At 40.9% G+C, this 21717-nt stretch overlaps 1 protein-coding gene across 1 annotated transcript in view; it reads right to left on the reverse strand.

Moving 5' to 3' along the window:
• DGKE (diacylglycerol kinase epsilon) overlaps window positions 1–19279 on the reverse strand; it is a 29359-nt gene extending 10080 nt beyond the window's left edge. The window contains exons 1-8 of the mRNA XM_070357276.1: window positions 19080–19279; window positions 18191–18667; window positions 10338–10497; window positions 8659–8778; window positions 5898–6041; window positions 5501–5658; window positions 5070–5121; window positions 841–954 (exon numbers count right to left, since the gene is read on the reverse strand). Of these exons, the coding sequence (XP_070213377.1) occupies window positions 841–954; window positions 5070–5121; window positions 5501–5658; window positions 5898–6041; window positions 8659–8778; window positions 10338–10497; window positions 18191–18645 (1203 nt within the window). The 5' untranslated portion in view covers window positions 18646–18667; window positions 19080–19279. The remainder of the gene's footprint in view (window positions 1–840; window positions 955–5069; window positions 5122–5500; window positions 5659–5897; window positions 6042–8658; window positions 8779–10337; window positions 10498–18190; window positions 18668–19079) is intronic.
• Between the last annotated feature and the right edge of the window lie 2438 nt (window positions 19280–21717).

Below are 21717 nucleotides of genomic sequence, written 5' to 3' on the forward strand. Positions count from 1 at the left end.
ACTACAGAGTTCAGCCCATTTTTTTAGGGGAATGTAGGATTAGGTGGTTTGTGCTTAAATGGTGTTTTCTCCCAGTTTATCCAAAAAGCTACACCTTATAAAGAAAATTTTGCCTTTTCCTAGTACTTAACATTACTTAATGAAAGTAATGCAGGCAAATCTAGCAAACATTTTATAATCACTTTTGAATATAGAAAGGTTGATGGAAGCATTGAGATGCTAATTACCATACTGTATAAACAGCAATACTATTGTGTTGGTAACTATATTAATAAAAGGGAGCTATTCATAAATTTCAAATATTTGTAAAAAAAGAACCAGGAACAGATAACTGTAAAACAGAACCAGCATCTATTTGTCACATCCTGTTGCTCAATCACCAAAAGTCATTAAAAAAAGGAATCAATTGTACTAGAAACCAGTTAAAACTGTGGTAAACAAACGCTCCTTTCTTGCCTCGTTTGCCTTGTAGAGTCTTTTCAGGCCTATGCAATCTACTTTTCCACTAACGGCTTCATCAAAAATTTATCTTGCCTAAATTTACTTCCAATTCTAGTTGCCATTTGAGTAAGATAAGCTACCATATATTCCATTTAGTAGGCATCTAAGCAAAATATGCTCTAAACATTGCAACTGGGAGTTAAAAAATTTTGTCATGGATACTTTAATAAAATACATTTAAGGATCTAATTTGACAGTCTTATACAAAATGGAGCAGGCAAATGTTTCCGTAAGTTAGTTCTATCTCAATCTAGTTGAAAGAGTGCTAGGTATAATTGAACTATTGATTTTTACTGTACCTTAGGTGATAAGCAGGAAATGTTATTTTATCCAACACACCTTATTAAGAATTCTGCTAGAAAACAGAGATGGGGCCTTCTCACGATGAGCGTGAAAATTGAGGGCCATGAGAGCATCAGGTCCAATAGAAAAATAGTTGTTCATTGTGAATTCCTGTGGAAAAGGGTAAACAACAGATTATGCTTCCATCCATGCCTGTGTCATTTATTAAACATATAAATCTTAGTCTTTATGTTCTTTATGAAAACTGAGTCATTTACTTTTTACATAAGCTATTTTATGCTATCCAATGACATTTCCAGAGATAAAGCTTCAGTTTAAAGGCTGATTCTTTAAGACAAAATTTCACTTTCCATTTCTGGTTAATATGCTACATCTAAACAGTTCTACTCTACACCCAGGCTTTCAAATCCTGTGTTCTCAATATTTGCTTGTACTTCCAGCACTTCTCAGGTTCTCAGCTTTTTCAGTCTCCATTAGGCTATTGGTGCTTGCTCAGTTTATCTTACTTCCCAGTCCAGCCTGGGTTCCTCAACTGAGCTGCACTTGGTCTTCTCCCTGAGCAATAGCTTGCATATCTGACTTCTTGTTCAGTGGGTCAGACTAAAGGTTGACATGCCCCGAATATTAATGCATTTTCTTCCTATTCAAACCTGAAACCCTATTTTTCTTATTTTGGTTAATGTCATTTTCACGTATCCTGTCATAAAAACTAGAAATCTTGTAGTAAAGTTTTTTTTCCCCCCGCTTCCCCTAATAGCAATCAGTTGCCAAGTCTTGATCAATACTACTTCTAAAATGTCTCTGAACAGGGAAAGTGCTGAGTCATGGTCTGGAAATGCTGAGTCATAGTGAGGAAGGTGCTGTGTTATGGTGAGGAAGTAAGTAGTTCTCCTCCTAAGATTCCCTTTGTTTTGTCACAGTGCAGGTTTCTTCCCTATTTTCACATTATCCCCAGTATTTTTCTTTTTCTTATTTTCTTTCTTGTTTTTATATATTATTAATTTTAAATTGGGGTTTAGCTGCTTTACAATGTTACATTAGTTTCCACTGTACAACCAAGTGAATCAGCTCTATGTATACACACGTCCCCTCGCCCTTGGACATCTCTCCCCATAGCCACTCCCCACCCCACCCATCTAGGTCACCGCAGAGCACCAAACTGAGCTCCCTGTATTATACAGAAGCTTCCCACTAGCTAGCGATTTTACACACGGTAGTGTGTAGATATGTCAATGCTCTCGATTCATCCCACCGTCTCCTCCCTGTTGCGTCCCCAGGTCCATTCTCTATGTCTGTAGCTCTACTCCTGACTTGCAAATCAGGAGTTGCAAGGTTCATCAGTACCATTTTTCTAGATTCTACATATATGCATTAATATACAGTATTTGCTTTTCTCTCTGACTTACCTCACTATGTATGACAGACTCTAGGGCCATTCACATCCCTATAAATGACACAACATAATTCCTTTTTATGGCTGAGTATAGAAAGAGCGCCTGAAGAACCATGGATGGAGGTTCGTAACATTGTACAGGAGGCGGTGATCAAAACCATCCCAAGAAGAAGAAATGCAAAAAGGTAAAATGGCATTTTTATCTCCTCTGAGGAGACCTTGCAAATAGCTGAAAAAATAAGAGAAGCGGAAGGCAAAGGAGAAAAGGAAAAATATACCCATCTGAACGCAGATTTCCAAAGAATAGTAAGGAGAGATAAGAAAGCCTTCCTCAGTGATTAATGCGAAGAAATAGAGGAAAACAATAGAATGAAAAAGACTAAAGATCTCTTCAAGAAAATTAAGAGATACCAAAGGAACATTTCATGCAAAGATGGGCACAATAAAGGACAGAAAAGGTATGGACCTAGTAGAAGCAGAAGATATTAAGAAGAGGTGGCAAGAATACACAGAAGAACTATACAAAAAAGATCTTCATGACCCAGATAATCACGATGGTGTGATCACTCACCTAGAGCCAGACATCCTGAAATGTGAAATCAAGTGGGCCTTAGAAAGCATCACTACGAACAAATCTAGTGGAGGTGATGGAATTCCAGCTAAACTATTTCAAATCCTGAAAGATGATGCTGTGAAAGTGCTGCACTCAATATGCCAGCAGATTTGGAAAACTCAGCAATGGCCACAGGACTGGAAAAGGTTTGTTTTCATTCAAAGAAAGGTAATGCCAAAGAATGCTCAAACTACCGCACAATTGTACTTATCTCACACACTAGCAAAGTAATGCTTGAAGTTCTCTAAGTGAGGCTTCAACAGTACGTGAACCGTGAACTTCCAGATGTTCAGGCTGGATTTAGAAAAGGCAGAAGCAGCAGAGATCAAATTGCCAACATCCATTGGATTATAGAAAAAGCAAGAGAATTCCAGAAAAACATCTGCTTCACTGACTATACTAAAGCCTTTAACTGTGTGGATCACAATACACTGTGGAAAATTCTTCAAGAGATGGGAATACCAGACCATCTTATCTGCCTCCTGAGAAATTGCTATGCAGGTCAAGAAGCAACAGTTAGAACTGAACATGGAACAACAGACTGGTTCAAAATTTGGAAAGGTGTATGTCAAGGCTGTATATTGTCACCCTGTTTATTTAACTTATATGCAGAGTACATCATGCAAAATGCTGAACTGGATGAAGCAGAAGCTGGAATCAAGACTGAAGGGAGAAACATCAATAATCTCAGATATGCAGATGACGACATTCTAATGGCAGAAAGCAAAGAGGAACTACAGAGCCTCTTGATGAAGGTGAAAGAAGAGAGCGAAAAAGTTGGCTTAAAACTCAACATTCAGAAAAGTAAGATCATGGCATTCGGTCCCATCACTTCATGGCAAATAGATGGGGGAACATGGAAACAGTGACACACTTTATTTTTGTGGTCTCCCAAATCACTGCAGATGGTGACTGCAGCCATGAAGTTCAAAGATTCTTGCTCCTTGGAAGAAAAGTGATGACCAACTTAGACAGCATATTAAAAAGCAGAGATATTACTTTGTTGACAAAGGTCAGTATAGTCAAAGCTATGTTTTTTTCAGTAGTCATGTATGGATATGAGAGTTGGACTATAAAGAAAGCTGAGCACCAAAGAATTGATGCTTTTGAACTATGGTGTTGGAGAAGACTCTTGAGAGTCCCTTGGACTGCAAGGAGATCAAACCAGTCAATCCTAAAGGAAATCATACCTGAATATTCATTGGAAGGACTGATGCTGAAGCTGAAGCTCCAATACTTTGGCCACCTGATGTGAAGAGTTGACTCATTGGAAAAGACCCTGATTCTGGGAAAGATTGAAGGTAGGAGGAGAAGGGGATGACAGAGGATGAGGTGGTTGGATGGCATCATTGACTCTATGGACATGAGTTTGAGTAAGCTCTGGGAGTTGGTGATGGACAGGGAAACATGGTGTACTGCAGTCCATGGGGTCACAGAGTCAGACACGACTGAGGGACTGAACTGAAATAATGTTCCACTGTACACATTTACCACATCTTCTTTATCAATGCATCTGTCGCTGGACATTTAGGTTGCTTTCATGTAAATAGTGCTGTAATGAACACTGGCATGTGTTTATGATTTTCTACAAGGAAGACAATACAGATGGCGAAGAGGCACATGAAAAGATGCTTAACATCAATAAGTATTAGAGAAATGCAGACCAAAACTATAATGAGGTATCATCTCCCACTAGTAAGAATGACCATCATCATAAAATCTACAAACAATAAATGCTGGAGAGGGTGTAGAGAAAAGGGAACCCTCTTGCACTGTTGGTAGGAATGTAAACTGATAGAGCCACTATGGAGAACAGTATGGAGGTTCCTTAAAAAACTAAAAACAGAACTACCATATGGTCCAGCAATCCCACTACTGGGCATATACTCTGAGAAAACCATAATCCAATGTATCTTTTTAAAACTATAGACTTGCCATCTCTGTGCTACCTCTGTATTATTTGCTATTTACTAACCATGATGTGCACCCTCCAGTCTATTTCCTCTACCTGGGGAGTCTTTTGTTTCTTTCTCTGTTGATCTAAATTGTATTTACATTTTAAGGACCAACTCCCATGTCACTTGCCCTGAAATCTTTCCCGCCTGATCCACCAGGGGAGAAGCAGGCACACCTGCAGCCTGTTCCATAACCAGCTCCCCAGAGACAAGCACCTGTTGCCGTGTCCCACCACAGTGCCACAATGGAAGCACTCCACAATGTCTGTTGAAACCACTAGCAACTGCAGCCCCAAAAACATACCTTGGGTTTTCTTAAGTTGTAGTATCCTTTATTTGTTACTTGAACTTTCCATCTAAAAAATAAAAGTTTAAAAAAATCAGTAATTACTAACAAATTAATTGTCAGTTAATTATAATTATTACCAATCAACTCTGGATATCTGGTAGATAAGGTTCTTCTATTAAAATAGCTTTTGGGAAATGAATACATTTAAATGACTATGTAAATCTTGAGAGGAGTACTCAGCCTAACTTGTTACCTAACTTATGATTTACATAACAACACAATATACAGCAACAAAATAAAACACCAGTGTCCACACATAAGTACAACTGACATAGTCTTTTACATTTAAACTACATTTAACTTTAGAACTACACAAGTCTTCATTTATAATTCAAGGAATATTCCCAAAGCTCAAGAAATCACTTTTGAGGGTAAGTATAACTTACCTATCTAGTTTAACTCCATCTGCTTCCATCACGTTTCTTAAGACTTGTGCAACTGGGATTTCTCCCGCATAACCTGTACCCCACCCCAAGGTATTGGATAGATCATTGCCTGTTCCCAGAGGCAAGACTGCAACTTGTGGAATGTATTTCTCTTGTCCCTACAATATAGAAGATTATTTTAGATTTTTCTCTTCAGACTATTTGGAGGGTAATAATATTTGGTAAAATTCAAAGCCCAAAGCAATAAAGATACAAATAATAACTACTCAATCACAATATTCAAGGTTGGCAAGGTCTTCTAATATTCACCTGCATAATAAAAAATATAACCACAAATACTTTGTAACTTTCTTGGAAGTGCTTCTGTGAGAGGCAAGGAGATCTTAAGGATGGATACCTTAATTTTCATTTCGTCAAGGGCATCCAGGACCCAGCCGACAGTCCCATCCCCTCCACAGACAAGCACTCGAGCTGAGTCATAGGGAAGAAGAGTACAAAGTTGTAGGGCTTTGATGGGGGGAGTTTTAGTAACATCAAAAACCTATAACGTGAAAGAAAAGGAAAAAATTATTTTACCCAACACTGTCACCCACCTGTGAGGATAATTTCCCTCTAGATGAGGACCTAGATGTGCTTAAATAACAATGCTGGCATTTATCTTTATGCTGGGCAGTATACCAGACTATAATCACTGTGGCTCATCCTGAGTGAAGTGAGTGAAAGTCGCTCAGTCGTGTCCGACTCTTTGCGATCCCATGGACTATACAGTCCATGGAATTCTCCAGACCAGAATACTGGAGTGGGTAGCTTTTACCTTCTCCAGGGGAGCTTCCCAACCCAGGGATCGAAACCAGGTCTCCCAAATGGCAGGTGGATTCTTTACCAGGTGAGCCACCAGGGAAGCCCTAATGCTGCCCCTAAAAAGCACGAGCAAACAGCATTCTACTGGAAATGGAGACATAGGAAGGTTAAATAACTTGCCCATGCTTCCTCTGATAATTAAGTGCTGACATAGAAATCCAATCCTGTATTCTATCCACTGTACAATACTGCCACCTTTATGTTCACATAAAACCAGGCTATGCTCAGTTCACCTTTAACCAGTGCTTCCTATTCTATATGGGATTTAAAAAATCCATTACTAGTGCAAGTCAGTACACATTTCTGGAAAACAATTTTGCAATATGAGTAAAATGACATAAAGATGAAAGGATCCATAATACCTATAATTCTATAAACAATCTAGGAAAATATTTCAAAAGATGAAAAAACTGTGTATAGATAATCAGTGCAGCATTATTTATAATCATACAAGTGTAGAGACAAACTCGACTGCCATCAGCAGGAGACTATAAATATGGACACATCCATTTGATGGTTTCTTAGTCATCACATATATAATTATGAGGACTAGGCTGCAACACTGGAGAAAGCAATGGCAACCCACTCCAGTACTCTTGCCTGGCAAATCCCATTGATGGGATTTAGTTGAAAAACTAAACAACCCATTGTGCAGCAATCATTCTTTCCAATTCGTAATTTTCTCTTTCAACATTACACAACTTAAGAAAATATAAAAATCATTTTAAAAGGAAAGAGAAAGGGAAGTTCCCTGGGAGTTCAGTGGTTAGGACTTGGTATTTTCCCTGCCATGGCCTGGGGTTCAATCCCTGGTTGTTTAGTTTTTCAAATCCCATGGAGGAGCCTGGTGGGCTGCAGTCCATGGGGTCGCTAAGAGTCAGACATGACTGAGCGAATTCACTTTCACTTTTCACTTTCCTGCATTGGAGAAGGAAATGGCAACCCACTCCAGTGTTCTTGCCTGGAGAATCCCAGGGACGGGGGAGCCTGGTGGGCTGTCGTCTATGGAGTCGCACAGAGTCGGACACGACTGAAGTGACTTAGCAGCAGCAGTAGCAGCAGCAGGTTGCAACACGGGAGAACATACTTTCAGGTAAATGCAAAGTTAGATTACGTTGAAAGAAATCCCAATATATGAATGCATGCACAATTCATGGAAAGAACATGGACAAATGAAAACAACTGATGTATCTGTGTAGAGGTACTGCAGGTGATTTTCTCTTTTTATTTTTAAATTTTACTTATTTTGGCTTTGCTGCGAGGCTTGTGTGATCTTAGGTCCCCAAACAGGGACTGAACCCCAGGCCATGGCAGGGAAAATGCCAAGTCCTAACCACTGAACTCCCAGGGAACTTCCCTTTCTCTTTCCTTTTAAAATTATTTTTATATTTTCTTAAGTTGTATAATGTTGAAAGGGAAAATTACAAATTGGAAAGAATGATTGCTGCACAATGGGTTGTTTAGTTTTACAAAGTAGAAGCTGCTAGCATGTCATCTCAGTCTCAATGGCATGAACCTTTTATTCTTACTTTTAAAACTGAGGTATAAATTACATATAATGAAATTCACTGATTTAAAGTCAACAATTAAATGAGTTTTAGGAAGCTTAGTGAGCTGTGCATTATTCAGTTTAGAACATTTTCGCTGCTCCAGTAAGATTTCCCATTAGTAAGTGTCCATTAGTCACTCCTAATTTCCAGCCCTAGTCTTAGGCAATCACTGTACTCTCTGGCTCTATAGATTTACCCTTTCTGAACAGATCAATAAGGAATCATACAGTATTGATCCCCTGCATTGTGCTTCTTTCACTCAGCATGTTTTTGAGGTTCATTTAATTTGTAGTATGTATGTACTAGCATTCCTTTTTATCACTGAATATTCCATTCGTATGGGTACGTCACATTTTGTTTTATCCAGCCACTGACTGATGGGCTTTTCTTTTGGGCTATCATGAAAAATGCTGCTATGAAAATCTGCATAAAAGTATTTGTGGGATATGTTTTCATTTCTGTTGGGTAGATTCCTAGAAGTGCTATGTGGTTTGGGAAATTTAAGTTTGAATTTTTAAGAGACTGTCCAAGTAGTTGCTAAAGTTGCTGCACCATTTACATCCCTACCATGAGAATCCCTCTTTCTCCACAAATTCAGATGGCTCAATACTATTTTCATAATTATTATTCTTCCCTATAACCAGGTGATTACTGGCTTAAAGCATTAACAACCATTACAATTTAGGGAAAATGTACAACTAAAACTGAAAAGATTACTACAGAAAGCAAGGTCTCCTCTTTGGTTACCTGCACGGGATTTAGGAGGATCCTGAATTCTCCCAGCAATCCTTCTCCCATGTTAGTCCCACTACGAGAGTTGGCCAGGATTATTAATGGAGTCCACTGCTTTCCAAGTTTAGAGGCTAGCTAAAAAAATGAATGTGCGTTAAAAGACCCTAATATCTCAAAGACAGTTTTTCATTTCTTATTAACAACAGTGCTGTAAATCTGCTGAGAGAAAAATCAACTATCCCAGTCAGTACAATATAAAAATGAAAGAATTCTAAGAACGGAAAGAGATGAATTAATTTCTGCTTAATATATTAATATAAATTTCTTCTACATTATTCTAGATAAGTTATCCAGTATACACTTGGGTACTCATGTAAGAAGGAACTCACTTAACAAGGAATTCCACTGCTAAATCAAATTACTAGAAAGTTTTGACTTAAACTGAGTTAAACATCTGTCTTTCAGTAACTTTCCACTTTTGATTCCTGAAGTAAGGAATAATCTCATTTGTTCTTCCATATAACTGTTGTGTTCAATCACTTGAAACATTATATCATTTATTGGTCTTGCCTCCCAGGCAACACATTTCAGTCCTTCATAGAAGGGACATTGATCTTCTCTGCTCTCTAAACCCTGACTGTGCTTTTCTGGCTGTACTCTAATTTTCAAGCTTTTTAATTTTTTTGAATGGTGTATTCAGAAATATATTCAAGAACCCAGATTTGCACAAAACCCTAAATCAAATTAAATTCATGTTTCTCTACTCTAACCACTTCTTTCCTCTCCCCTTCTCCTCGTGAGTATAAACATTAATGAAGACGTTCCCTGGTTTTACTTAGTGATCCTCAGTCTCCTATGTCAGACTGAAATCAGAGACATAAGGGGTTGTGTATTTTTTTAAAAAAGTATCACAATAACATTAAACATAATGTTTTTAAATTTTAAAATGTCTATTTTGGACTTCCCTTGTGGGAATATTCACTATTATTTGTGGCAGGATCTAATGTGCAACAAATTCTCGTCTCCAGGTACCCTATATGAGGTTCCACAGGAAAACATTCTTCAGAACAACGTGTGACTAAAAATCTACCTTCTTTTTACTGACAATAATGAGTTCCAAACCTGGCTGTTCATCAATCATCTGAAAACTTAAAACAAATACAGATTCTGGGGACTTATGGCTACCTGCTCCAGTATTCTTCCCTGGAAAATCCCAGGGACAGAGGAGCCTGAAGGGCTCCTGGAGGGCTGGAGGGTACAGTCCACGGAATCACAAAGAGCTGGACACCACTGAGCGACTAACACTTTCACAATATGGTGGTGCTGGTTTAGTCGCTAAGTTGTCCAGGCTCCTCTGTCCGTGGGATTTTCCAGGCAAGAATACTGGAGTGGGTTGCCATTTCCTTCTCCAGGGGATCTTCCCAACCTGGGAATCGAACCCGGGTCTCCTGCACTATAGGCAGATTCTTTACCAACTGAACTACGAGGGAAGCCCAAAATATAACACATCCCAATTTCTCCTTAGACCTGAAAGAACTCAAGTGCCAAAGTTCCTGGCACATCTTTAGGAAGTGGGTAGGGTATCATGGCTTACCATAATGATTCTTCGCACACACACAGTTCTCAGTGTTTCACACTGACTTAAATAACTTTGTGGAAATAAATTATGTAAAGAAAAAATAAACTCTGATTACCATTTCATAATCTGTTTTTTTGTCTTTACGCATATGATTAATGGAGGTTAAATAACTTGGTGGAATGATGAGGTTTTTGAATTCTCCAAAATCACACTTTTCATTCCTTAAGCTATTTTTCATACACTCATCATGTACTGTTTTTTGACACCAAACGCACCTGAGAGAAGGAAAAAAACAGATAATAATTAACTGGAAACAATAATCATACTAATCTGCAAACCAATCATTTTTGTCAAAAAAACAAATTGTAATCTTATCACCAATGAAAAAATCTGGCAAGTAAAAATTTATAATTGCTTTCTACACAGTCAAAATAGAGCAATAAACTTTGAATAAACTTGTTTAGCAGTAGTTCTTAAAGTGTGGTCTGGGGAAGATCATTTCTGGGTGTCTCTGAGGTTGAAACCATTTTAATAATAATATAAGATGTTATTTCACCTTCATTTCTATCAAAAGCATATAGTAGAATTTTCTGGAAGCTTTATGGTATGTGCCAAATCCACGGACTGAATGCAGAAAGAGATACAAGCCTCTAGCTGACTTCCACGCCAAAGAAATGTACCAAAAATATAAAACGATGTCACTTTCCTCTATTTTCACAAAATATTTTGTTACCAGTATTATTTTTAAAGTGAATATTTTAACCGTTTCTCAGTTTTAATTTATAATGTGGTAAATACCAGTAGATGTAATCCACATAAGCAAAGCTGGTCTAGAATATGGTTCTGTGTACTATATATTTGGGCTTTGGCTGAACAGGATCATTAGGCCTAAAGGCCTACAGCTTAAACACCCAACTGGCCCCAGTACTTGAAGAGTTCTTCAAGGTTCAGTCTGAAAACCTCCTGATTTATAACCATCTATGACCACTTCAGCAAAGATAGCAAAACAGTCAATTTCTTATTGGCAGTTAATATGAAACAAATCTATACGTTTACATCTAAATTACAGGCAGAGACATTTATGTTCAAATTTGTCTCTGTGTTTAAATCATATGAAACGAGAATAGTGCTGGCCAAGGTCTTAGGTTTCTATTATTAATCTACTAAGTATTTAATCCACTCACGGATAAGGCAGATCTGACTGTACAGATAGAGCAGGCCAACAGAAAACAATGGCTGTAACTAAATAAATTAAAAAAAAAAAAAAAAAGGATACAAACTCTTTCACCCCAAGGTCAACTCTCTTGGACTTCTATTTTAAGGCTGTTTTTTTCCGGTTGGATGTTCAGTTTTGTCAAATAATTACTGCTATTGACTCAAGAATCCTAATTACTGCTCAAATTATAATTATCTGCCTGATCTGTTAGAGGGAAAATGTAAAATAACTTGCACCAGACTTTGTTAACACTTGCTTTCAACCTAAGCTTGAGAAATTACAATTGATTGCTTATGTAGCCAAAGTATTTTACCTCCACCTACTGTGCTACTGTACACTTTAAACTAGTGCATTGTTACTGAAAATAATCTGAAAGGAAACCCCACTGAATTATTTCACAACGGTTTCCTCTGGGAAGAAAAGTGGGACTGAGGAATGAGAAGAACACTCACTTTTTACTCTACGTTCTTTTGTATTGTTTGAGTTTTAAACATCAGTATATATACATAAACTACTTGAATAAATTTTTAGAAGTGTATTTTAGGTGATCTTAGCTTTAAAGTAAAAGTGTTAGTCGCTCAGTTGTGTCTGACACTTTGAGACCCCATGGTCTGTAGCCTGCCAGATTCCTCTGTCCATGGAATTCTCCAGGTAAGAATACTCTAGTTGGTAGCCATTCCCCTTCTCCAGAGGATCTTCCTGACCCAGGGACTGAACCCACATCTCCTGCATTGCAGGTGGATTCTATACCGCTGAGCCACCGGAAGCCCAAATTAAACTAGTAATCTGCAACAAAGCACAAATCAAATTAAGCAGTAATTCACCATATCAGTGGAGGATTTTTGATTTTAAGTGAAAGTGAAAATGAAGTTGCTTAGTCGTGTCTGACTCTGCGACCCCGTGGACTGTAGCCCACCAAGCTATCAATTTTCAAGACAGAATAAAATTTGCTGGTATGGGAGGCACTTCATGCAAGTGGGTATTCTAGAATCTAGATCTTCCCGACCCAGCAATTAAACCCAGGTCTCCTGCATTGCAGGCAGATTCTTTCCTGTCTGAGCCACCAGGGAAGCCTGTAATGCTTGAGAATTTAGAAAATATAGAAAGACATAAAAGTCATCTAGAGATAGTTACTCTTAACTTTTTGATATATTTAATCTCAGTTTTATAGCCCTCATATATTTATTTTTCATGTTGGGGGTAACAATGTATATATGTCTGGAGGTACTTCTCCTTGAAATTGTATCATGAATTCTGTCCTATGCCATTAAGTATTTTTTTTTCAAAACATAGCTTGTAAAGATGTATAATATCACATCACATGGACATAATTCATTTAATCCTCCCCCCTCTAAAAAATTTAGATAGTTTGTCTAAGTATAAACAACCTGATGCACAACCTTAAAAATAAATGAAATTATTTCCCTGGAATCTTTAGAAGTCAAATTACTGAATCAAAGGGCATGAGTTTTCCTAAGTTTCTTGAGATGTCTGTCCAGAATGCTTGATACCAGCACACAAAGGTGTCCATCATATTTAATACTCGCTCAACACTTTTCCTTGATAATTTGATGAGTGGAAAAGTACTTTGTTGTTTTAATTTGGAGATCTTTGATCACTAGATGAAGCGGAATAATTTTTCTGCCTTGTTTTGTGAATTGATTCATAGCCTATCTTTTACTAGGTTTTAATAACTGCACGCACTGTTATGTAGGATATCAACTTCTTTTCTGTCATAGTTCCTGCAAATATTTCAGTTTTCTCTTAAATTTACTATTTAATGTACTTAAGTTTATTTTTTGCTAGACAGATCTATATTCCCTTTGTGGTTTATTTAAATGCTTTCAAGCTTTGAAGACCTTTACCTTTCCAAATTAGATAAATATTCACCTATAGCTATTTTCCCCCTCACAATTCAGCTTTAATCCAGTGCTTCTTAACCTTCTGGGGCTACAGATTCCACTGAGAATCTCATGAAAGTGTTAGGCTTCCTGGAACCTTATCTATGAATTAACAATTCCTGCTTCAATCCACCTGGAGTTTATTTTGGTATAGAGTGTGATATGAAGCGTTAACTGTTTTCCTCTCAAAGAGCACTTGTCCAAGCACGACTGATAAAGTCATCTTTTCTATCCCATTGATTTGTGACACCTTTATCATTCACTAAATTCTCATAAATTTCAGAAAAGACTGTTTTAACCAAGATGATGGCTATTATCAGCCTTTGTTCTGTTAAAGTAAAGCCAACATACTCACTCCTTAGGCAGCACTCTATTTTTCCTGAGAAATACCATAATCAAAATCGAGACCTGTTTTCTTTATATATTTTGTAATTGGTGTTTTACTTGATCTAGATTTCAAATCTGATAGGAAAATAAGACATTAATAGCAATATTTTAGTTTTAGCAGTCATGTTTTTGAGTGACTGTTTATGATCTTTATTCTTTTCCTATTTTGAAAAATTTTAAACCCTTACACAGATGTCAAAAGAATAGCAAAATGAATACCTTTAAACCAACCCTTAGCTCTGATTCATAATTAACATTTTTCTCTCATATTTTCTTTCTTTCTTTCAAAATAAACTCATATTTTGATGTATCATTTGGAAAGAAAATTGTGGACATTATGAAATTGCACCTTTCAATACTTCAGCAACTATTTCCAAAAATACAAGGGTAGTCTCCTTGTTTTTTTAAATGTTTTGCATTAGAAAAAAAATTTTTTAACAGCAACACAGGTAAGCCTATCACCCATATTCCAGCATTAGTAACTTATTGTAATTACTTTGCTTCATTTCTGTATATCCATTTCATGTGTGCTTAGCCACTCAGTCATGCCCGACTCTCTGCAAACCCATGGACTGTAGCCTGTGAGGCTCCTCTGCCCATGGGATTCTCCAAGCAAGAATACTGGAGTGGGTCGCCATTCCCTTCTTTGATCTTTCTAACCCAGGGATCAAACCCGGGGTCTCCTGCACTACAGGTGGATTCTTTACCATCTGAGCTGCCTGGGAAGGCTCTATTTTTTGGTGCACAAAAGTAAATTACAGACATTAGAATATCTCCTAAATACCTCAGCAAGCAGGGATATCACTGTTTAGATTTTTTTCTTTTGATTTTACATATGATGAAATCTACAAATACGTACATTTTCTGAGTTTTGACAAGTAAATATAATCATGAATCATAATCATGTTCATCATCTTATGAACACATAGAACATTACCCTATGAGTATTTTTGTGCAGGAGTATGACTGCTTTATTAAAAAAAAGTTCACAAGGGAAGAAAAAACACTTCCTGGCAACACTGCTTATTAGTTTCTCTAAAGTTGCCTGTTAGTAACTTTACCAAAAGGTACCAATTCTCAGTATGCTGGAAGAGGCAACAGAATTATATGTGAAACTGAGATGGTCACCTAAGAAATTCATGTTACAATGGGGTTCAAACTACAAACATATGTGCTTCCTAATTTGCGGAATATGTTTTATTGGAATATAGATCCTCATTCATTTATGTACTGTCTCTTGCTACTTTTGTACTGTGACAGATGGTAGAGTGAATTAATTATGACAGACCATATGCTCTGCAAAGCCTGAAATACTTAGCTTGGCTCTTTATAGGAAAAGTTTGCCCATCTCTGCTCCAGAAGATAACTTGTTATCTTTCATTGTTTCACATAATTAATGAAGTGAATAAACACATACCAATAGAACATAAAATCAAAAAGTTAAGATCAAAGCCTAAAGTTGCCAACATTGCCTTCTAAGAGTCAGAAGTTTTGTATTATTAATCACAGTGGGTATGTATGTGGGGTGGGGTGTAGTGAAGAAAAGGATATAAATAAAAATATAATATAAACCAAAAAGTTTTCTTAACAGGAGACAGAACACAGTTTTATTCAATAACATAATGAATACTTAGAAAAGAGAACCCAACTTCCTACTTTAGTCAGACGAGAGGTGAGAAGAAAGAAAAGCAGCGAGGGGCGAGAAATGAGAGGATACGAGATGCAAACACACTGCCATGGGTGAGGTGGAAGCAGGAAAACACAAGAAAGAAAGAAGGCTACAGGGAAAATAGGATCCAACACAGTACCTGGCACAAAATAGATGCTTAATATGTGAAACCTAAATAATGACAATGGGACTAAATTAAAAGTCCTTTGCCCCTTATTCTGTAGTTTTTAACTGGGTTGCAGGTTTTAAAATCAGCTATCACATGGCCCTTTGAAATTCTATCTCGTTGAATAGTCTTCATGGTTTACTTGAAATCTTGGACTTCCTAAGAATGTGAGGCAGTCACAGAAGGAGCCCTCCCCAGGGCTGGATAAAATTCAAAGAAGGACAGTCTGGTCTGTGTTTAAAGATTATAAATATTTAGTTTCCTTATCTGAAATATCTCATTCCTGCAGAAGGTCACAGCAGACTGTAATCCTACATAAAATGATCAGCTAAAATAAATCAGAGCATTGCAGAATACATACTATTAATACTTCAGGTCACTGCTCTTTTCTTCTGGGAATAATAAACATTTCCTAAATTGTAAAGAAACCATTTTTACCACGGGTTAAGGGTTCTAGCACGCTAGGAAGAGACTGCTCAGTAACCCGGAGAACAAGCTAAGGAGGAAAAGGAGGTCTTTAAGGACAGAGGCTCATGTTTAAGAAGTACATAAATATAGCAGTAATTCTTAAACTTTAGAATCACCTGCAGGGACTGTTAAAGCAAAGATTATTGGTTCCCAGCCCAAGTTTCTGATCCAGTGGGTCTGGGGTGAGGCTAACGCCAGGAAAAATAGAAGATGCTCAGTTAAATCTGGATTGTAGATAAACAACAAATAATTTTTTGGTTTAAGTATGTCTCAAATAATGCAAATATTTTTATTTCATTTTGTGTTAGATGCAAATCTCTGGTTTTTATTCTGTGTGCTAATCTAAATCTGTGTTAGAATTTGCATTTCTAACAAGTTTCTGAGTGATACTGATGCTGCTAGTCTGGGGACCTTACTTCAAGAACCACTGATACACAGGATATTATGTCATCATCAAAAAGGAAAAATTAGGAGCAGGGATGAGTAGATTAGGGACGGATTCCTGGAGGAAAGGGCACAAGATAGTCATTAAGGATGCCAAGAAGCTAGCCAGGAGGATACTTCAGCCTTGAGGAAAAGAAGGGTGATATGAAAAGTTGGTATTTAAAGGAAACCACAACCAGCCTGATGTTGCTGGTGCATAAAGCTTAATGCAGACAGTGGTAGAGAAGACTAGAAGGGCAGGCACGGTCCAGAGAGCACAAGGACCTTATATACCACGTTAAGCACCTGGAGTTTATACTGAAAGACCATCATTGTAAGTGATGGGGGTTATGGGAGGGTTTTAAACAGAGACCCCATCAGATATGTATTTCTAGAAAGATCACTTAATTGGAGAATCAGAGCACTGTGATTATTTGCTAAGGAGTAACTGAAATGCAGTTAAGATATTTACAGAAATCATTTTAATCTAATTCTGCACAGACAAAAAGAAGGGAAGGAAATAATACTTCATGTCTTCTTTTAAACCAATCCCAATTCTCTAAGACTAAAGTTTAACTAGGAAGAGAATTATGAAAAATTTTAAAAAAGATACTGGTAACTGAGCTCTCACTGAGGCCAAAAGGACACCTAAATTTGAAAGATATCAAGTAAAAATGGTTATAAAACTGTAGTTGTTGAAAGCATATTTTTAAAGTCTTAATCTGATGTGTAAGATGTTAGAAATAATTGTTGATATAACAGTGCTCATGCTAATTTAAAAAAAGGACTTTTAAAAACAAAATACAAACAAAAAAAGTAACCTGCTATCTCATGCCAGTTTTCTATTTCTGTTCTTAAACATGGCTAGGGACTTTTCAACTTGTCAGAAACAAAATCCAACACAATGAAGATGTCCAGACTTAAGGCAGAGACAAGACTGAACTGGAGGTTAGAAATTCTGGAGGCCAATTCTATTTTACCACTGAGTAAAATTCTCTATCAAATTCTCTCAAATGTAAAATGAATTAGCAAAGATAATCTGCAGAGAAGCATCCCCTTTTATTACCAATGTCTAACACGAGCAAAGAACAGCTTCACCTATTTTCGGACGATATTTAAGTACACACATGTGTATTTAAAAGCTATTAAAATATTCTTGGCTTAATCAAAGTCGCTTGGCTAAGATGCCAAAGGTCCTGAAAGACCATCTGGCAAAAGGAGTATTCCTTTAAGTGTTCTTTCGGAGTGTGCACTATAGCACCAAACCTATATTAAAAAAAAGATAACTAAAGTGCTGCCCTGGAATGACACCTGTTTTCATTGTACATTCATAATACAGAACCCAAGATGAATCAGTTTTGCAATTTTAGGGAAAAATTAACTGGTGCATACTTCGTTTTTCTTTATGCAAAATGGAACTAATCAATAATTAACAAAAGTTAAAATATAACATACATTGGCCATAAAGTCTGCAGCACTTAGAGACCTCTGGATGAAAGTTAAGAGCCAAGTTTTACCCCAAAAGGGCAGGTTGGCTAAGGAGTGTGGGCCAGAAGCACTCGATAAATTACTGCAAATCTGCCTCGTTCTACCATTCTAGGGCTATATATTAACTTGTTTCCTTCAAGTGGGCAGGTGAAGTCTTTTGTGGCGATCAAAGCAGGCCGCTGACACCCACTCTGAAAAGCTTGACTCCCTCCAAACACTGTGGGGCAATCAGGCCCCACCGAAGCCGTACCTGTAATCGCAGAGCTTGGGCTGGTTGCCGCACTGTTGCTTGCAAACCACACAGTAACTGCACAGGGGGACGTTTCCCCGGATCCAGTGGTGGGGCATGGCGTCCACGGCCTTGCTGTCACTCTTGAGCATGATCTCCTTGCAGGGGAAGCGCTTGTCGGCCTTCTTGAGGCAGCCCTCGTCCACGCGCAGCCCACAGCAGTCGCAGAAGGCGCCCTGCAGGATGTGCTGCGCGCACACACAGCAGTAGGTGGGCTGGCTGAACAGGTCCGTGTCGCGCCAGCCGTGCTTGCTCTTGCGGAAGATGTCCCTGCGGTGCAGCTGCCGGCGCGACCGCTGGACGCTGCACCAGAAGGTGAAGAACACGGGCAGCAGCACCGAGCACAGCGTCCACAGGACCAGGTGCCCGTCCGCAAACAGGCTGGCTGGGGGCGCCGGCCGCTCCTGGCCTTCCATCTTCTCCAAGGACGGCGTCTGACTGGGAGAGACGCGGGCGGGTCCCCCACGGGCTCGCTGTCCCCCTGCAGCCCCCCTCCCTGTCTGTCAGGTGGCCCCGCTCGCCCCAAGAAGGCGCGCGCGCCCCGCCTTCCCCACGGCCGGACCCCGGAGCCTCGGGGTCGCCGACGCGCCTAGTCGAAGGGGCGGCGCCCGGGGCCGTCACGCTCCCCTCCCCGCCCAGTCCTCGCCAAGCCGCGGGGAGGGGAGCGACCCCACTGTGGAGGAAGGCGGCGCGGCGCCCGGCCTTGGGGCGCCATGGTGCACGGGCCTCGCCCGCAGCCGTTAACCCAGGCCCGGCACACGCGCGCCTCGGGGGCTCAGGGCCCCACGGGCCCGCCCACCGCGCGGCCTCAGCGACCAGGGTGCCCTCCCCGCCCGCGCGCCCGGCCTACCTCGTGTAGGGCTGGGGGTTCGGCTCCGGGGCCCAGGCCTCCGGCCTTGCTGTCGCCCTCGCGTCGCCGCGAGTCCCGCGGGTGTGCGGACTCCGCGGGAGAGGCCGGCACCGCCGCGGCCGCGGGTTATGGGGCGGGGCCTCAGCCGGAGTGCTTGGACTGCGAGGTGTGAGGTGCGCCCGCGAGGCCGCGGGGCCTGACGGGGCGGTGCCTGACGGGGCAGGGCTAGATCTGGGGGGCGGGGCCTCGGCGGGAGCACCCGGGCTGCGAGAAGGTGTGAGTGAGACTGCGAGGCCGCGGGGCCTGACGGGGCGGCGCCCGACGGGGCGGGGCTAGATTGGGGGCGGGGCCTCGGCGGGAGAGCCCGGGCTGAGGGGAGGCGTGAGGTGTGACCGCGAGGCTGCGGGGCCTGACGGGGCGGGGCCTCGACACGGAGAGGGGTTAGATCGGGGGACGGGGCCTCGGCAGGAGCGCAGGGGCTGTGAGGAGGTGTGAGATGCGACCGCTAGGCCGCGGGGCCTGACGGGGCGGGGCCTCGAGGACAGGGAGGGGCCTCGCGGGAGGGGCGGGGCTAGATCGAGGGCCTGCCCAAGGGCGGGCCGGTGAGCGGGAGGACAGTGGGCGGAGGAACAGTAGAGGGGGCTTTGCTGCTGCTGCTGCTAAGTCGCTTCAGTCGTGTCCGACTCTGTGCGACCCCATAGACGGCAGCCCACGAGGCTCCCCCGTCCCTGGGATTCTCCAGGCAAGAATACTGGAGTGGGTTGCCATTTCCTTCTCCAATGCATGAAACTGAAAAGTGAAAATTCGCTGAGTCTTCTCCGACTCTTAGCGACCACATGGGCTGCGGTCCACCAGGCTCCTCTGTCCATGGGATTTTCCAGGCAAGAGTGCTGGAGTGGGGTGCCATTGCCTTCTCCAAGAGGGGGCTTTAGAGGCTTCCAATCCCATGGACGGAGGAGCCTGGTGGGCTGCACTCCATGGGGTCGCTACGAGTCGGACACGAAATGAGCGACTTCACTTTCACTTTTCACTTTCATGCATTGGAGAAGGACATGGCAACCCACTCCAGTGTTCTTGCCTGGAGAATGCCAGGGACGGGGGAGCCTGGTGGGCTGCTGTCTCTGGGGTCCCACAGTCGGACACGACTGAAGCGACTTAGCAGCAGCAGCAGCAACAGCCTGTAATCACAGGGAGCTCTGGCATGAATGATTTATTTACAAAGTATACGTTTTTCTATGACCTGTAGCCTCACCCCTCCTCACTATCAGAAGAAGGTGGAACCTGGCACAGTTTTGAACACGGAAAGGGAGAAAACTGGCAGTTTTGAGTGTGCTATATAGTGATTGAAGGGGACAATCCAAGTCAAAAATTGGTGGCTGTTGCCTGCGCTCTTACTAGTTACTTATTAGACACACACTGGCTGCGGGCTCACTGTGTGCCAAGCACTGTGCGAGGAGCTCCAGCTTTCTTGTAGTGCCAGGACTGTTGAAATCTGCTTAACAAGGAGAATTTGGTAGCCTTTTTTAATGACTTAGAGCACCTTAGCTTCCATCTTTGCACTTAGCAGGGGCCATGCTAAACTTATCATGCCCATTTTACAGATGAGGAAAGCCAAGGTAAAGAGAGGTTGAGAAATACGCTTGATGTCATAACTCAGTGTTGGGACTGATATCACCTTAACTTCATCATTGAAGTTCAGTTCAGTTCAGTCGCTCAGTCGTGTCCGTCTTTTTGCGACCCCATGAACTTCAGCATGCCAGGCCTCCCTGTCCATCACCAACTCCCGGGGCCCACCCAAACTCATGTCCATTGAATCGGTGATGCCATCCAACCGTCTCATCCTCTGTTGTCCCCTTCTCCTCCTGCCCTCAATCTTTCCCAGCATCAAGGTCTTTTCAAATGAGTCAGCTTTATGCATCAGGTGGCCAAAGTACTGGAGTTTCAGCTTCAACATCAGTCCTTCCAATGAACACCCAGGACTGATCTCCTTTAGGATGGGCTGGTTAGATCTTGCAGTCCAAGGGACTCTCAAGAGTCTTCTCCAACACCACAGTTCAAAAGCATCAATTCTTTGGTGCTCAGTTTTCTTCACAGTCCAACTCTCACATCCATACATGACCACTGGAAAAACCATAACCTTGACTAGATGAACCTTTGTTGGCAAAGTAACGTCTCTGCTTTCTAACAGGCTGTCTAGGTTGGTCATAACTTTCCTTCCATGGAGTAAGCGTCTTTTAATTTCATGGCTGCAATCACCATCTGCAGTGATTTTGGAGCCCCCCAAAATAAAGTCAGCCACTGTTTCCACTGTGTTTCCCCATCTACTTGCCATGAAGTGATGGGACTGGATGCCATGATCTTCATTTTCTGAATGTTGAGCTTTAAGCCAACTTTTTCACTCTCTTCTTTCACTTTCATCAAGAGACTCTTTAGTTCTTCACTTTCTGCCATAAGGGTGGTGTCATCTGCATATCTGAGGTTATTGATATTTCTCCTGGCAATCTTGATTCCAGCTTGTGCTTCATCCAGCCCAGCCTTTCTCATGATGTACTCTTCATGTAAGTTAAATAAGCAGGGTGACAATATACAGCCTTGACGTACTCCTTTTCCTATTTGGAACCAGTCTGTTGTTCCATGT

The sequence above is a fragment of the Bos mutus genome, chromosome 19 (genome assembly GCF_027580195.1).
Source record: "Bos mutus isolate GX-2022 chromosome 19, NWIPB_WYAK_1.1, whole genome shotgun sequence".
In the NCBI taxonomy this organism is placed as follows: Eukaryota; Metazoa; Chordata; class Mammalia; order Artiodactyla; family Bovidae; genus Bos; species Bos mutus.